Raw genomic sequence first — 16,432 nt, forward strand, 5'->3', positions numbered from 1 at the left:
TTGGGGGGGTGGGGCTGAAGCAGACATGCTTGGTTGTCTCCCGGATGGGTCACGACGTGCCTGCAAGGGAAAGACACAGATGTACAGCAAGTAACTCAGCCGAGCCAAAGCCCACACTTCAACATCTGAGAAGATGCACGTAGTAGAGAGCAGCAGCAGGAGCACCAAAGGTGCAGCTAGCAATCAGCTGATGCAAGAACCTCTGGTGAGGAAGCACTCTGCCTTGGGGTGATTTTACCTTTAAGGGAGAAAGTGAGCAGGTAGTTACAAACACCTGGTCAAGAGTAGTTTTCTGGGCATCTGCCTCTGGGACAGGCAGGGGCTGCTGCCACTGTCCTCTCCCCTGCCAAGGCTAGCGGTCAGGCAAGTTCAAGTGACAGGGCAGCCAGCACAAATCAGCAAGCTGGGTTAGCTCCTAAGCTGTAAGAAGCTGTAAGAAGCTGTAAGAAGAAGCTGTAAGTGCTACCTCGCTCCTTACTGAGATGGAACTTCAGAGGCCGATAACCTGCAAGGAAACTTGAGTGGTTATTGGTAGCCAGACATCCTGGACTTTGCCCTTCTTTCCTTGAGCGAGTGCAAAGTTCTCCCAGTTTTCTTGCAAAGTCCCTAAAGTGCACTCAGTGCCCGCCACTGTGGGTACCTTCTCTCCCCCCTCGTGTTCAAAGTACCCATGGCAGAAGGCAAACGGGCAGAGCTTTTAGCCATGTGCTCACTTACCGGAGGTCACGGGCAGCGCAGCCGGATGTTTTGTAGGCTGTGGCTGCAGGTGATTGGGGGCGGGGGGCGGGGCTCGCCCATGCCAGAAGCACACGCGGATTGGCCCCCATGGTAGTTCCCATCCTATGCACCTTCAGGCCATGGGGGCAGGGCTGGGTGCTCGGAGAGGGGGCCAAGGTTTCCCTGTTCAATAGGCGCCTATGAGCTACGCCTTTTTTTTTTGTGGTGTAGCTCTTTTGCACCGCTGTGGGTGTTCCCCCTTCTGAAAGGGCTTAGGGAGCAAACTAACTCCAGCCCCGCCCCCTGCTGCACCGACGTGGGGCCCTGTGCTGCTTCTCTGCCTCTGCCTGCCCGCCCACCAGGCATTCCCGCCGGCGGCAACACGGCAGCGGTAGCACACCTCATGCCACCGCTGGCGGAAGGGCATTTGTGCCCATGTAGGAGCCACTTACGCCCACGTAAGCCTTGGTTCTCTCCCTATGCACTCCCCCCCCTTCTTAGGATCGGGCTGTAAATGTTTCTAAATAAATAGTTTTTCTCCACTTATGTTGGTGTCTGTTACATGACTTAAAGATACACTAGGGATTTTTATTATTGTACTGTTGCATCAGAGTAGTGTGTGGGGCTGGAGCACCTTAGGAGGCTTGCTTTGCCCCCAACATGCCTCTGATGCCATGCATGTACTTCCTTACATTGTTTTGGGAGGTGGGATTGGCATTCATAGCCCTGTCTTCATCCTCTATAAATGATTTTTAACAATTACATATTATTATTACTTAAACATGACAGTTTAAATTTAAGAGGCCATCTTGCCATTTTGGACAGATACACACATTAGTATGTGGGTCTATACAAGGGAAGATAAACTGCATAATGAAGATATAAGGCTAATTTTTAATGATTTAGACTGTTGTTCAACCTAGCACAGCATTGACTGCTCTGAGTGGCAGCAACTACAATCTCTCAGAGAGAAACAGTCTTTCCAAAAACTTGCAGCTTGAGATCTAGATGCTAGAGGTTGAACCTGGAAGCTTTGGCATGCAAAGCATATGGTCTGCCACAGAACCACTGCTCTCACAAACAAATTATGTCTTCTGATTATCCCAGACCACAAAGGCATAACCACTTCTTACTGTGTTGCTATGGCATCCAATTATTACAGCTATCATAACTGTTGTCTGAAAATTAAAGACATCGTAGGTTAAATTCTGCACTGAGATGAAATTACGCAGATTGGTTCACTAGCAAAAGGCAGCCCATTGTTATTACTAGGCAGTAAAAGGTTCCTCAGGGATAGAGATGGGAAAGTCTGTGGGGGCACAGAAATTTATTTATTTATTTTTAAAAGAGATCTTTAACAACTTTTTCAAAAGGAAAAACTGGGGGAAATGGAGGATGGCACTGAGGAAAAAAATATTTGTGTGAAATCTGTTTTTCATTTAGAAGGAGTGGAATGCTTTTTAAGATACGGCCTTACTCAAAATGTATAGCAGAAAAAATATACAGGACAACTTTACAGCTTTAAATGATAATTTCTTATGTGTAATCATAGTGCTGGAGCCCCCACGTGCATGTATTGTGCATCATCCCTATGTTTCCCTCCACTCAACAGCCCTTTTTGGCCCCTAATTTATGAATGATACGTTTTATGTTGTTAATGCAGAAGCATAAGTAGATTTGATGTGAAGTGTATGTAGCACATAAACTTCAATTTCTCCTCAAATTCTGTTTTTTTCCAGTTTTTAAAACAACAGAGAAAAAAGGTTTCCAAATTTCTGGAAATTTTACCTCTTTACTTAGAGGACTGAAGTACTAGTGATACAGTTTGTGAAATCTCTGCCATTAAAGTGATGCAGGACAACCAGCTTACCAAACGGGAAATACAGAGATGTTTGCTACTTTTTAAATGTGCACTGTAATACAGATGGTGGTAGCTAGAATAGTAACATGCTGTGGTTGTCCCAGTACGTGAATAATGCTTGACCATATAGAATAATAAAGCTGGTTTGGAAACTTGGCTCTCTTTTCTTTCATTGCTTTTTGGCATTTCCAGTCAAAATTCTTAATCTAAATAACTCCCCTTTCCTTAGTGTGTTTTGTGATTTGTTCTTAAAGTGCCTTCTGTCCTTGTTTTGTGGAATAAACAAGTTCCCTTGCTGTGGTTTATTAATTTCAAAACTAGTAGATTTCACACTTGAAGGACACAGGTTTTAACATCTCTAATGCACAGTGTGTTTTTCTTTGTATTTATTAATATAACATTTTTATTGTGTTGTGAAGGGCTCAACTAATAAGAGACCTGTTTGCCAAATTCTTATAAACTAGGTGGAAAAACTTGTATCTCAGCTTGGAGCATCTCAACTAGCATGGTAGTCTCGTTAAAGCTAAATGTTTACTGGTTTTTCCAAAAATAGATTTATACTGATTGTGCTCTATCTGAGATAAATTCTTTGTGATAATTAAGCCTTTTTTGTTCAGAGTGCAAGCTCTGGAAGTCAGTGGCCTAGAAAGCAATTCTTGAATGTTTTGCATATGGTCAGTAACCCTTTGGCTTACAGTTCATGCTGACAGCTGTTTGTTCTAGTGCAGAATTGTGCAAGCTAATTTCCTAAAGGAAATAAGACTATTTAAGCAGGATACGTGTGGCCTTTTTTTCTTTGCAGCTCTAAAAGGTAAAATCTCACTGTATGTCCCTATTTGAACCTTGTGCATCCTCTATATCATATTATCTTTCTATGTTCCTCTCCACAGGGATGAATGTTTATGAATTGATTTTTAGGACACACTATAGATTTCCCCTTGAATCATACACAACAGTATATATTAATAATACTCAGCCATATAGAATGTTAAAAGCCACTTTAGAATCTGTACTTTTCTTTCCTCAGAGACTTACTGGCATTTTCCAATTGAAGCACTTTCAAAACAAAATTATACTGCTTAATCCAGAGAGTAAAACTGATAGGGGAAAATAGTGCCGTACTGAGGTGGGAAAAACTGGTTTGTGCCTGGAGCAATACAAGAATTAGACAAACCAGAATCTTTTTTCAGGCACATTTTATGTAAATATAATAGCTAGAATGATCTTACCTTACAGACTTCTCCATATACTCCCTCTAGTGTTGAGTTTAATTGCTGTACTAGTAAATAGTGCTCATAGAGCAAAATTTGGGTTCAGTAGTACCTTAAAAACCAACTAGATTTCCAGAGTATGAGCTTTCGAGAGTCAGTGATCCTCTCATCAGGTAGAGGAGTAGAAAAAGGGATGAGACTTTATAATCCAGACAGAGTGTGTGAGGAGTATTGTAAATTAAAGTGTCAGGAAGCTATCTATAATACATGTAGTTAGCTTGATAGAGCTTGAGTGCGAAGTACAGAAAATTATTATCTGTAATGCAAGAAAAGTCTTATGTCCTGATTCAACCCTGGGGGTGTATTGTTCTAAATTTGCAAATAAACTCAGCTTCAGCTATCTTGCATTGTAATTTTCCTTTGAAGTTTTTCTGCTTGAGAACTGCTACTCTTAGGTCAGTGATGAAATGCCCTGGCACATTGAAATGTTCCCTCTGTTTTTTTAACGTTTTATATCAGGTTTTTTATATCAGATATATGACCATTCATTCTTTTGCAAGGAGACTGACCTGTTTATCCAATATGGAGACGTGAAGGGCACTGCTGAGACTTTATGGCATATATAATGTTGTGAGATGAACAGGTGAATGAGCATGAGATGGTATAGCTGGTGCTGTTAGGTCTAGTGATTGTGTTGTTGGAGTGAATATGGAAGCAGAGTTGTCATCTTGATTTACTGCAGGTCCTGGTTTGTGTCCATGTTGGGAAGTGCATTGTTGTGTTTGCTAATATTAAATTCTTACATAGTGTGGTTCATTGATTTGCTGTTGCTTTGGGAAGGAAACATATAATTAGTTCATCTTTTCTTTTTTCCCCAGAGGTGGCTGGATCCAAATAAGCCAATTAGGAAACAGTTGAAGAGTGAGCACACACATATTTTATTTATCTTGAATAAAAATATATTTCTAAATTAGGATGTGAAAATAATCTAATCAGATGACTTTATTTAATTTTAGGAGGATCTCCTCACAGTTTAAACTTCAGAGTCAAATTTTTTGTAAGCGATCCTAATAAGCTGCAAGAAGAATACACACGGTATCAATCTCTCTTATTTTAAAAAGTTATGTTGATGTAAATAATGTTCTGTTGCAAGCATATACAAATGCTTGTGTATAAAATTGTATCTGAAGATTTTGGATATTTCTTATTGCAATAAAGAAGAGCCTTAGATTTGACTCAACTCTTTGAGCTCGACTTGGCAGAAACAAAATTTTGATTTGTATCACTTTTACAACTTTATACTATTATTTTAAAGTAATTAACGTTGATAGCAAATGGTTTACATGGCTGTTCTTTTGTGTCTTGTTAACTAAATGGTTTGCTAATTTAAAATATTATTCATACACTTGAGTTACTTGTCTAACATATACTAAGAAATGAACATGAAAACTTCTTTTAATGAAATGCTTCCTTTACCCTCCCTATTGGTGAAGTCAGAGCTCTGTTTTGCTAAAGCTGCTTTAATATTAATTGATATCCCATTTTGTTTAGTGAAGACACAGGTTATAATTTATAAGTGGAATTTGGAAAACAGCCAATTCAAATCCCTATGTATTTGATCACAAACAGAGATGCATTCACTTTCTCTTTTCCTGTCTCTGTCTGCCTACCAAATCTTTCCCAGGCAATACTATCTTTCTCTTTTATGAGTACAATAAAACAATTTACATTCAGAATGGTTCCCAAATAAGTCTCTGCAAATAGAATGCTACTATTTTAAAATCCTTCTTCCCCTTAAGATTTGTTTAGCATTGGGGATAATGCTAGTGCCAGAGGGCCAATTCATGTTACAAGAATGATGTTGAAATTTCATGTAGCTAGTCTTCAACCCACTCCAATGACGCTTTAGGAAGAGCCCTGTGAATGCAAGTACATGCCACATGGAAGCAATGGCTTGGCTGTTCTGGTAAAGAACGACTTAACCCCTTCATTTATTACTGCAACTTGTAAAGTGAAGATACCTACTTATAGACTGCATCTTCTGCCAAGGGATGCTAACTTCCCTCTGTCAATTTGCAGGGGTGTGTATGTTTGAGGCTTCTACATCAATTTCCTTGATTGTATCACTGACTTGCAGAGTTCTATATCACACAGAGACTAATGGAATCCTCAATATTACCATTATGGTAATAGCAATTACTACTTTATTTTTCAGATGCTGGTTACAAACTGATGATGATAATACATATTTTTTATGTATACTTAAGTCATACATTTTTGTGACAATTCTTTTTTAATTGAAACAATCAACATTTGGAAGCAGGAAAGATGTTAGTGGCTTATGGTGCAGGTCAGCTTTATCTGAACTGTCAAAATAAACCTGCATGAAGAGATTCATAACCAGATTATTCCCAGAACCTAGAATGGAAGCATTTTGTATTAAAAAGCCTTAGTGCTTTTTGGTATGTGCAGTGTAAGGACGCTTGTTAAGAGAAACGCTAGAGAGTTAAAAAAAATACAAGGACCTTATTGTAGCTCACTGTAAGCTATTGTTCCGATAGAAAGTGGCTTTTGATAACTGTCTTGTCAGTTGAAATTATAAAGATTTCTCTAATGAGTTTGAAGGTCATCTGTTGTGCTACTACCTTTTATTTGGACTGCTAATCTGTTACAAAGTATCATTCTAGTTTTAATTCAGAACATCTTCTCTAAAATGTTTAACTTCTCAAAAAGAAAAACATCCTTAGTGTCTTTTGGTTGAATGTACTCCAAATACTTGAGAATTGGATAAGCAGTCTTAAGAGTTGGCTAAAATACTGTGGTTTGTATAATATACCATATTTTCAACCACAAATGAGCATGAGTGGGATGGTAATTTTTCCAGTTTCTCCTTCCCATAGCAAAGCCCCACAAAATTGGGGAGGGGAACAAAGTGGATTCCTGTGGAAGACAGAAGCAAGAAAGTGCTTCTTCTGTAAGGAGATCTCATTGGATACAACCCAGCAATGCCAAATACTACTATATTAGATACATAACAACATTTACTTACATCTGTATAGTGTAGTAACAATAATAGTGGAGCATGCTTTTGAAGCCGTGGCTGGATGGTTGAGACAAAGTCAGCTGAAGCTAAAACCTGCGAAGACAGAGATCCTGTACTTGAGTCGCAGAAACGTGGATTTGGGACCCCGGCTTCCTGCACTTGATGGGGTAGTGCTTACACCAGCCCTGAGAGTCAGGAGCCTGGGGGTGATCTTGGATGCCTCATTGACAATGAAGGCTCAGACCATGGCGGTCGCCAGGTCCTCATTCTTCTATCTTCGACAGGCCAGGCAGCTTGCCCCGTATCTTTCATCCCGCGACTTGACTACAGTGGTCCAGGCAACGTTCACCTCTAGGTTAGACTACTGTAACATGCTCTACGCAGGGCTTCCCTTGAACCTGATCCGGCGGTTACAGTTGGTGCAGAATGTGGTGGCACGTGTTATCACGGGCTTGCCGATGCGTGAGCATATAACACTGCCACTGTGTCAGCTACACTGGCTACCAGTGAAGTACCAAATCAGGTTCAGGGTTTTAGTATTAACCTATAAAGCCCTATGCGGACTGGGACCAGCATATCTGCGGGACCGCCTCTCCCCATATGAACCCCAGAGGACTCTCCGTTCCAGTGAGAAACATCTGTTAAAGGTCCCTGGCCCCAGGGAGACCCGCCTAGCGTTGACCAGGGCCAGGGCCTTTTCGGTACTGGCCCCAGCCCGGTGGAATGCTCTGTCTGAAGAGACTAAGGCCTGGCAAGATTTGTTATTCTTTTGCCGGGTCTGCAAGATGGAGCTGTTCCGCCAGGCATATGGGTGGTGCTAGGCGGATGCCCCCTGGCCGGTTGATGAGGGATTGGGCCCTCCCCACCACTAATACCTGCATTTTTAAAAACTCTTTAATGCAGAGGTGCTCTGAAGTTGTTTTAAATTTGATCAGTAGAATTCACTTCCTCTATGTTGATATTTATAATTGTATTTTAACTGTGTAAATTGGATGTTTTTAGAATTGTTAACTATAATAACTATTTTATATATTTTAACCTTTATGTATTTTGTAATCCGCCCTGAGCTTGCTGGAAATGTGGGGAGGGCAGAATAAAAATCAAAAATAAATAAATAAATAAAAAATAAATAAATAAATAAATTACGGATTTATAAAGCAGTTTTGATTGAGAAGTCTGCAATAGAATTTGATAAATATCTGGCACACTTGGTTAATAGCCATAAATTGCTTTGCTCATTTTTTCTTTCAATCTAAGTCCTGTAGAACCAGCTACTGAACTATCAAGGATAGTACGTGCCCCAAAGTTAAAACTAGAGGTGGGCACAAATCACAATACGAAGAAAAAACCGCACGAACCAGGCTGATTCGTGGTTCGTGAAAACATGGTTCATGGGACCGTGTTTTCCACAAAATCCACGACTTTTTTTTACCCAGTTTGTGCGAGTCATCAGCGATTTGTAAAGTCAGACAGGCTGGCACTGCTGATCGTCTGTGAAACTGACAACCCCATTCTTCTGCCACTCGGGTGGCAGGAGAACAGGTCTGTCAGTGTCACAGACCCCATGCCGGGTTCAGCTGATGGGCTGAAGGCAGTGTGGGGTGAGTCAAGCTGACAGCCCCTGCTGAAGCCGGCATGGGGTCTGTCAAAGTGACAGCCCCCGTTCTCCTTCTGCCCAGGGTGGCAGGAGAACAGGGGCTGACAGCTTCACTCACTCTGCGCCGGCTTCAGCCCATGGGCTGAAGCTGGCATGGGGTCTGTCAAAATGACAGCCCCTGTTCTCTATGTGGGGTTCAGCCCATGGGCTGAGGCTAGCGCGAGGTGAGTGAAACTGACAGTTCTTGTTCTCCTGCTGCCCTGGGCGGAATGAGAACGGGGACTGTCAGTTTGACAGACCCTGCGCCAGCTTTAGCCCATGGGTTGAACCCAGCGCAGGGCAAGTGAAGCTGTCAGCCCCCTTCTCCTGCCTCCCTGGTGGCAGGAGAATGGGGCTGTCAGTTTCACAGACCCTGCACTGTGTTCAAGCTATGGGCTGAAGACCATGTGGGGCGAGTGAAGATGACAGCCCCTTTCTCCTACCACCCGGGTGGCAGGAGGCTGTCAGGTTCACAAACCTGACATGGGGTTATCAGGTTCAGCCCATGGGCTGAACCTGACGCAGGGTGAGTGAAGCTGACAGCCCCCTTCTCCTGCTGCCCGGGTGGCAGGAGAAACGGGGCTGTCAGTTTCACAGAGCCCTCGTTGGGTTCGGCCGATGGGCTGAAGCCGGCACCGGGTGACTGAAGCTGACAGCCCCGTTCTCCTGCTGACAGGACTATCAGCTTCACACACTCTGCTCCAGCTTCAGCCGTTGGGCTGAAGCCTGCACAGGGCCTGAGAAACTGACAGCCCCGTTCTTCTGCCGCCTGGGCAGCAGGAGAAGGGGGCTGTCAGCTTCACTCGCCCCCCATCGGCTTCAACAGCCGGTGACAGGAATTTGAAATTCCATGAACCACTAACCAATTTGTGACCTGGGACACAGTCGTTGAAGTTCGTGGTTTCTGGTGCGTGGGAATGGGACGAATCATGTGGTTCGGGTTTTTTTCAGTTCATGCCCGTGTCTAGTTAAAACCACTCCTATCTAATAGGATTGCCTTATTCCCTGCTGAAAATTTCCTGACTTCTGTTCTCTGGCCTAAAATAATTAATAGTATTAGTCAAATTTTAGGTTGGATCCAAGAAAATGTGCCGTCTATTTTTCCTCCCTCTCCTAGTGCAGCTGTGAAGTCCCCAGAAACACCACTCCTGAAGCTCAGTAGATTCACTGGAATGTTATATGATGTAGCACAGGAATTCACTGCTGAAGAAAATTGGTAATTGGCAACTCCCATCTGTACCTGGGCAGAAATACATGTTACTCACACAAGGACATCTTACATCCTGTGAATCCCTAGAGCAAAACAGAACAAATTTTTTAGGGGAAATAGAGAACCATATCATGTGTATATAATAAAAATGTGCATAACATTAGCTAAAGCATATTGCCAGTGTTTCCATTCTGTTCTTGTAACAAAAACAAAGAAGACTACTTTGAAATATTGCGTAGGAATGTTGGTGCATGAAAGTAAAACCACACCATCTCTCTGTATGCACAGCCCAGCTTTCAGTGGGTTCTTTGGACTTCATGGTCACGTGGTTCTGGGAAACCAATAATTATCTGGGCTTTTATGGAGTCAGATTGGTTTTGAAATCTAACGTCAGTAAATTTCTTCAGATAAAAGAACTGGAGTTGCATGGAATGTAAAAGAAGCTATTCCAATACACATTTGGTACACATACTCACCCAAAGCCTGTCTGTCTGGAGCCAATTGTGAACAGCATATCAGTACTAATATTTGTTAGTGTTTATTGGAAATGGGCCAATGTGACTGTTCAAATTTCATTAGCATACATGGTTAGAAAAGACAATATCAGACTTGCAAGAACATAAAAAAGAGGCTAATCTCAATAAACCAAACAGAAAAATTAGAGATGGGCATGAACCACGAAAAAAACAAACTCTGTGGTTTGTGGTTCGTGCGTTTTCATGAACCACAGACTTCCACAAACTGGTCCAAGTTTGCGAACCAGTTTGCGGTTTGTGGAGTTTAAATGCTGCTTTCTGTGCCGCTTCTCACCCACATTTAAACCTGCGGATCAGCTGCTTGTCAGGGAGATGCCCAGCAAGCAGCTGATCATTTAAACAGGCGAGCTGTTTAAATGGCTGCTCCAAGCTGCGGGGAAATGGCCATTTAAACAGCAGGGCTTGGCTGGCCAGCTGGGAAATCCCGGCTGGCCAGCCAAGCCCCACTCACAGTTTAAATGGCCGAACTTCCACGAACTGGGGCAAGTTCGAGAAGCAGTTTGTGGGGTTTAAATGCTCCTTTCTGTGCCGCTTCACAACGACATGGAAAGGGGCATTTAAACCTGCGGATCAGCTGCTTGTCGGGGAGATCCCCGACAAGCAGCTGATCATTTAAACAGCCGGGCTGTTTAAATGGCTGTTCCGAGCTGCTCGGAGATGGCCATTTAAACTGTGGGTCGGGCTTGGCTCCCAGCTGGCCAGCCAAACCTGACCCACTGTTTAAATGGGCATTTCTCATTTAAGCGCTAAGCATTAAAGTATGTTTTTTTATATTGAAACATTTATATAAAATAACCAAAACTGTAATAAAAATATGAAAACAAATTCTCAATATTGAATCATTCAATATACAAAGTGTGCTGAATATATAAAAATCCTGTGTGTAACACTCCATCTTTCTATATAAGAAGGATCTACTACTGCAAAACAAGTTCCTATAGCCTTGGGTTATTGTCATGTTTATAATTGTTTATTGAATTAGACATTTAGATTGCGCTGAATCTTGATAGCTTTTTCATTGGTTTGTTTATGATGTATGCCTTTTTGGTAGTATGCAAATGTTTCAATAGTAGACTAAAGCATGGCTCACTTTCCATTTCAGTATTTTTAAAATAATAAACACTCAACAAACTTTGCTACGGGTACAAGAAAAATATTTTATCTAAAAAATTATTAATCCTGTTTCTTACACAAATTGTAGCTCTTCCTCTATCATTTGATATATCAAGCAGACTCATTTGGGACTTATTTAAGTCTGTAGTGATGGTATTGCTATGTATTGTACCATCTATCCACAGAAACTGCAGGATTTTCAGGATTTCTCTCTATTCTTGCAAGACAACACAGACAAATGGCTACATTGTGGGGGTGATGTGTTGAAAACACTGTGTCTTCTGTCATTGGAGGTCTGCTGAAGAAGAGAGAGGAACACATGGCTTCACCTCTCCTTCTTGCATGCCCCCCCATATATGGCTGTTTTTCTACATGCATCCCATAGCCCAAAGGATTTGTCTTTTAGGGGGTCAGAAAAGGGGATGCAGAAACAAAGGGCAATGCTGGAAAATCAATATTCTGTCACAGATGGGTAGGATACAGGCCATGAATAAGCAGTTTTTATAGTTTATTTAATATGAATAGATCTTTTGTATTTCTTGCATATGTGTGTATATGTTTTTATTGAATTATTGTACATATACTTGATTTTAAATATTTTTAATGTTGAAATGTTTTAATTTTTTGATGTCCACCGACTTGGGAACACTATGTAGGTTTTAAATGGTAAACAATATACTTGCATGTTTTACACTAGTAGTAAAATACTGGTTTGTATTCCTGTAATTTTGAATACTTCATTTTCTGTCTTGCTAGCTTGAAATAATAGTTTATGATGGAAGTGCAAAAGCTAAAGTCAAAAGATGATCTTAATTTTGTTAAAACTACAATATTAATTTGTTAACTACTTGTGCTGTGTTTACTTTTTTTTAAGGTACCAATATTTTTTGCAAATTAAGCAAGACATTCTTACTGGAAGGTAAGATTTATTAGCCAAGAAGACCTTGAATACCTTTGAGATAGCTACTTAAATAAATATTGGATTATTTGGAATGGAGATGAAGAGTATTTAATCAATAGACCCAATCCAAAGTCATGTTTATAAAGCTAACTTCTCCTATAGGCATTTGCTGGAGAACTGGAAAATGCATACAAGAAAGCACATAGTATATGTGGTTGCATTGCTGGATCTTTGCAACTTGTATGTAGGCTGCACATACTGTTCCTGATCCCGCATCAGAAACTATGCACAGAATGCCTTACAAGTTGTTGGTATCTTTTTCCAGAGGAAGCTGAAATCAATATACTCTTGGGGGGTGGGGGTTCCTCTACAGATACTGGGGGAGGAGGGGCAAAATTCAATCCTCTTATCCTTCCTAAACAAACAGCTAGGTAGGTCAGAGCTGACAATGTCAACCATTTGTTGACAACTTGGAAGCTTTCACAGTGCATGTGCTGTAAACTCATGACTAGGGGTGTGAATGTTTTCCTGCTTCATGATTCAGGTATTTAAACTGAAAATATTCAAAGCATACCGAAGTGAAAAAGCCAGGGAAGCTTTGTCCTGGACCAGCCCCACTGACAAGCTGAGCGGCAGAGGAGATGGCGCTTTAAATTTTAAACCCCCTGCCCTTGCTCAAGCTCAAAGGTTAAAGTTTAAAGCGCCCCCTTGTGCTGCTTGCAAGTTATGGGGGCGCTTTAAGTTTGCACCCTTGCTCCAGCTTACTGGCGGGCTCCACCAGTCAGCTGGAGCAAGGACAGGGGGTTAGGCCTTCGTACACCTGCCTCACACCCTGCTGGGAGCAGACTCCGAGACCAGAAGCCGTGGTGAGAGGTACAGCTTAGCAGGGTAGCGCAGGCCTGTTGCCCTGCGGCAACAGTGGGCCCCAGCTTGGCTGGGACCACGTGTTCCCGCCCATTTGGTTCACCCGGGTAGTGCTGGTAAGGAATTCAGCCAGGGCCACAGGAGCCGGGCCTGCTGCACCCACCCACAGCCCTTGTGGGCAGTGTGGACAGGAGGCAATGGGTTGCGGCTCAGCCCGGCCAGCTGCCACAGCTTGACCAGGGCCACATGTGCCCACCCCACAGCCTTTCCGGTGCTGTGAGGGGATGAAGGCAAGCCAGATATGACGAGGGCCACGCACGCATGCCCCTCAGCTCTCTTGGGCAGCACTGGGAGGGACCTGCTGTGCCCGCCTGCAGCCCTTGCGGGCAGTACGAGAAAGGCAGCAAGCCATGGATCAGCTGGGCCGCACTCACCTGGTGCAGCAGTTGTCCCAGCCAGGTACTCCGCAGCCCTGGCAAACTTAAAATGCCCCCCCCCGTGCCACTTGCAAGTGGCACAGGGGACACTTTAAGTTTGTGCCCTTGCTCCAGCTGACTGGTGGGCTCTGCCAGTCAGCTGGAGCCGGGGGGGGGGGTTAAAGTCTCCCTTCGCTGCTTGCAAGCATTGCTGGGGCGCTTTAAGTTTGCTCTCTTTCTCCATCTGACTGGCAGGATCCGCTGGTCAGCTGGAGCAAGGGGGTTTAAAGTTTAAAGCTCCCCCAGAGTTTAAAGGTTAAATGTTTAATGTTTCCCCGGCTTTTTCACTTCGGTATGCTCTGAATCTTTACAGAGCATACCGAAGCAGTTTAAATACCCAAAGCAGCAAGTGCTTCGGGGTTCGGGTTATTCCAGATTGTTTTTCCTCTTCGAGTAAACCTGTGGCAGGAAACCAGAAGCGGGAAACCGTGCACACCCCTACTTGTGACTGTAGATTAGTATCCAAATCTTGAAACTTGTAGTATAATAGGTATAATAGAATCTAATTAGGTATAATATTATACCTAGTATAATATAATGTGTTATTTTATTTATGTGCTCTTGAAAGGAAATCTTTCCACTTAATAATTCAGCTGTTGTTAGCCCATGTAATGTAAATACATTTTTTAATAAACTGTTTTTAAAGATTCTTGCCATTCTTTTTTTAACAGATTGCCCTGCCCTTACAATACTGCTGCACTTTTGGCTTCCTACGCTGTTCAGTGTAAGTACTTTTTATTTGTTTTTTAATTTCACAAAATTTATATCTTGCCATTCTGCCCTAATAAGGGCCAACAAGGCAACTAATAAATTAACACATACAGATTTTTAACAGATTAAAATTTGAAATGCTCTTAAATTAACTTTTCCTATCTTACTAATTTCCTAACTTCTTGGTGTGTCAATTGTTGCAAAAAATGTGTAAATAGATTTTAATGGCATTTCACTGTTTTTATTTTTCACTGTTTTTATTTTTCTGATGACTGTTAGTGTTTAATATTAACAACTGAAATGAATATAAAATGTAGAACTGCTCATCAGATTTAAGGTGAGACATTCAGAATGTATAGCATTGTTGTTTGGTGCTTGTGTTTTTGATCTCTGTGCATAGTATCCAGGGCATAGTCATCAAAATATGACTGAAAATGTAAGGTTCAAATTTTCTTTTTGTTATATTTTATTATAAAACCTTTGTTCTAACTCCATTTAAGATACTAACAGTTTGAGTGCTGTCATATACACTGTGTCTACATGTAAATATGAAACATTTCATACACTGGTTTTGCCTAGAAGGCAATTTAACAGAATCTGATGCTTCTTTGCCATTCTATTGTGTTCTAATTCAGAAATGAATTAGGGACAGTGAACAAGAGTTTATGCTTTTCTTCAAAGAATTATGCATACTTTTGACTTGTTCATAAGAAGATTTCTGGTTTGAGATTGCTTTTGCTCTGTGGCAACTGCTTCCAGTTTAACAAGAGTTGGTAAGGAACGATGGGAGAACACTAAGTTCCATTGAATGCAGTTGAATTTATTTTTGAGCATACATGTTTAGGATTACACTACAAAGCACTTATGCTGCAATCCAAAGAACTACATTAAGAACAGATAAGGGAAGATCACATGCAGATCAGTCTTTCTTTGAAATTCTCTCTACTGCAGCTGCCACACCCGAAGAAGCAAGTGGGTTTTAAAACTGAACTGAAGTTTGCCTCTATGGAAGTGAAAGCTGCTGTACTTGAAAGGAATTTTTAGTTATAAAAGTGTTGCTTTTACTATTGTGGATTTCAGTGTTAAACCTGAAACCTTACAAAATTATCTAATGTTGTTACCTTCTCTTATCTGCCTGAACACAGTCCTCAGATCTTAACACCTGAGTACTTTTTTGCTAGAATATTAAATAAACTAATATAGTTAACACTGAAGACAACTGAGACTGCTGGTCCTGCACATACTTAGTTGAGAGTAAGTAAAATTGTGGGACATTCAAACAAATAAACATTTGATTGGGAAATATATAAATTAAAGTACTCTAGCATTAAGATTAATATGAGCACAGCTCTCAAACAGCAGTGAACAGCATTAGGAACTTTTGTTACTTTTTATTCCATTTAATTTTTTGAAAGATCTGGAGGATATGCTTATTTTTCTGTCTTGCTGTTTGACATGGACTACAAAGTGTTCAAAGTCAGATGTTGCTAAACAGATTGTTTTTGTTTTTTTTTAGCTGAACTGGGAGATTACAACCTTTCCGAGAACTTCCCAGGCTACCTTTCAGACTACTCATTCATCCCTGGCCAGTTGCAGGATTTTGAAAAAGAAGTATCCAAACTACATCAGCAGCATCTGTAAGGGTTAATGTAAAACATAAGTCATTAAAGTTACAGTCTAAAATACTGTGATCTCCATATGTCCAGGAAGTGTTTGGACAGCTGCTTTCATGCCATCACCCGCACTCCACACGCAACTATATTCAAAGGATGCAAAAAGCACTTTATGATATTGCACTGGGCTTTGTTTATTCAGAGGGGGGAAATTGTGTGTAAATAGATCTTGTCCACACCTCAGGTGGCTCTCTGGATTGTACCCATTACTGTTTATCTTATTCTGTTCTTTTGAAGAAATGATTTTTTAAAAAAACTCCTGTTGCAGGGAGAAGAAGTCATGAAATAATAGTAATGTTGAACAGGTTTTCATCCTGGAATGTCTACTATCATTGTATATAAGTGAGACATCTGAAAAGTACACTTGTGCAGTCGTGCTTGTGGTTAGAATTCTGCAATTTAGTTCTCCTGAGGTGGATTTGATATTGCAGAACTGCCTACACCAAACTTTTGTGCTTTTGGATAAATAATTGAATAACT

General features: G+C 41.4%; 1 protein-coding gene across 2 annotated transcripts in view; it reads left to right on the plus strand.

The window, feature by feature from the left end:
- The window catches only part of PTPN4 (protein tyrosine phosphatase non-receptor type 4), a 220,512-nt gene that overhangs the window by 100,540 nt on the left and 103,540 nt on the right, over positions 1–16,432 (plus strand). For both annotated transcript variants that reach the window (XM_054970596.1, XM_054970597.1), the window contains exons 4-8: positions 4,668–4,710; positions 4,806–4,884; positions 12,202–12,246; positions 14,240–14,292; positions 15,796–15,916. In XM_054970596.1, coding sequence (XP_054826571.1) covers positions 4,668–4,710; positions 4,806–4,884; positions 12,202–12,246; positions 14,240–14,292; positions 15,796–15,916 — 341 coding nt within the window. The remainder of the gene's footprint in view (positions 1–4,667; positions 4,711–4,805; positions 4,885–12,201; positions 12,247–14,239; positions 14,293–15,795; positions 15,917–16,432) is intronic.

This window comes from Eublepharis macularius, chromosome 2 (genome assembly GCF_028583425.1).
Source record: "Eublepharis macularius isolate TG4126 chromosome 2, MPM_Emac_v1.0, whole genome shotgun sequence".
NCBI classification, from domain to species: domain Eukaryota; kingdom Metazoa; phylum Chordata; class Lepidosauria; order Squamata; family Eublepharidae; genus Eublepharis; species Eublepharis macularius.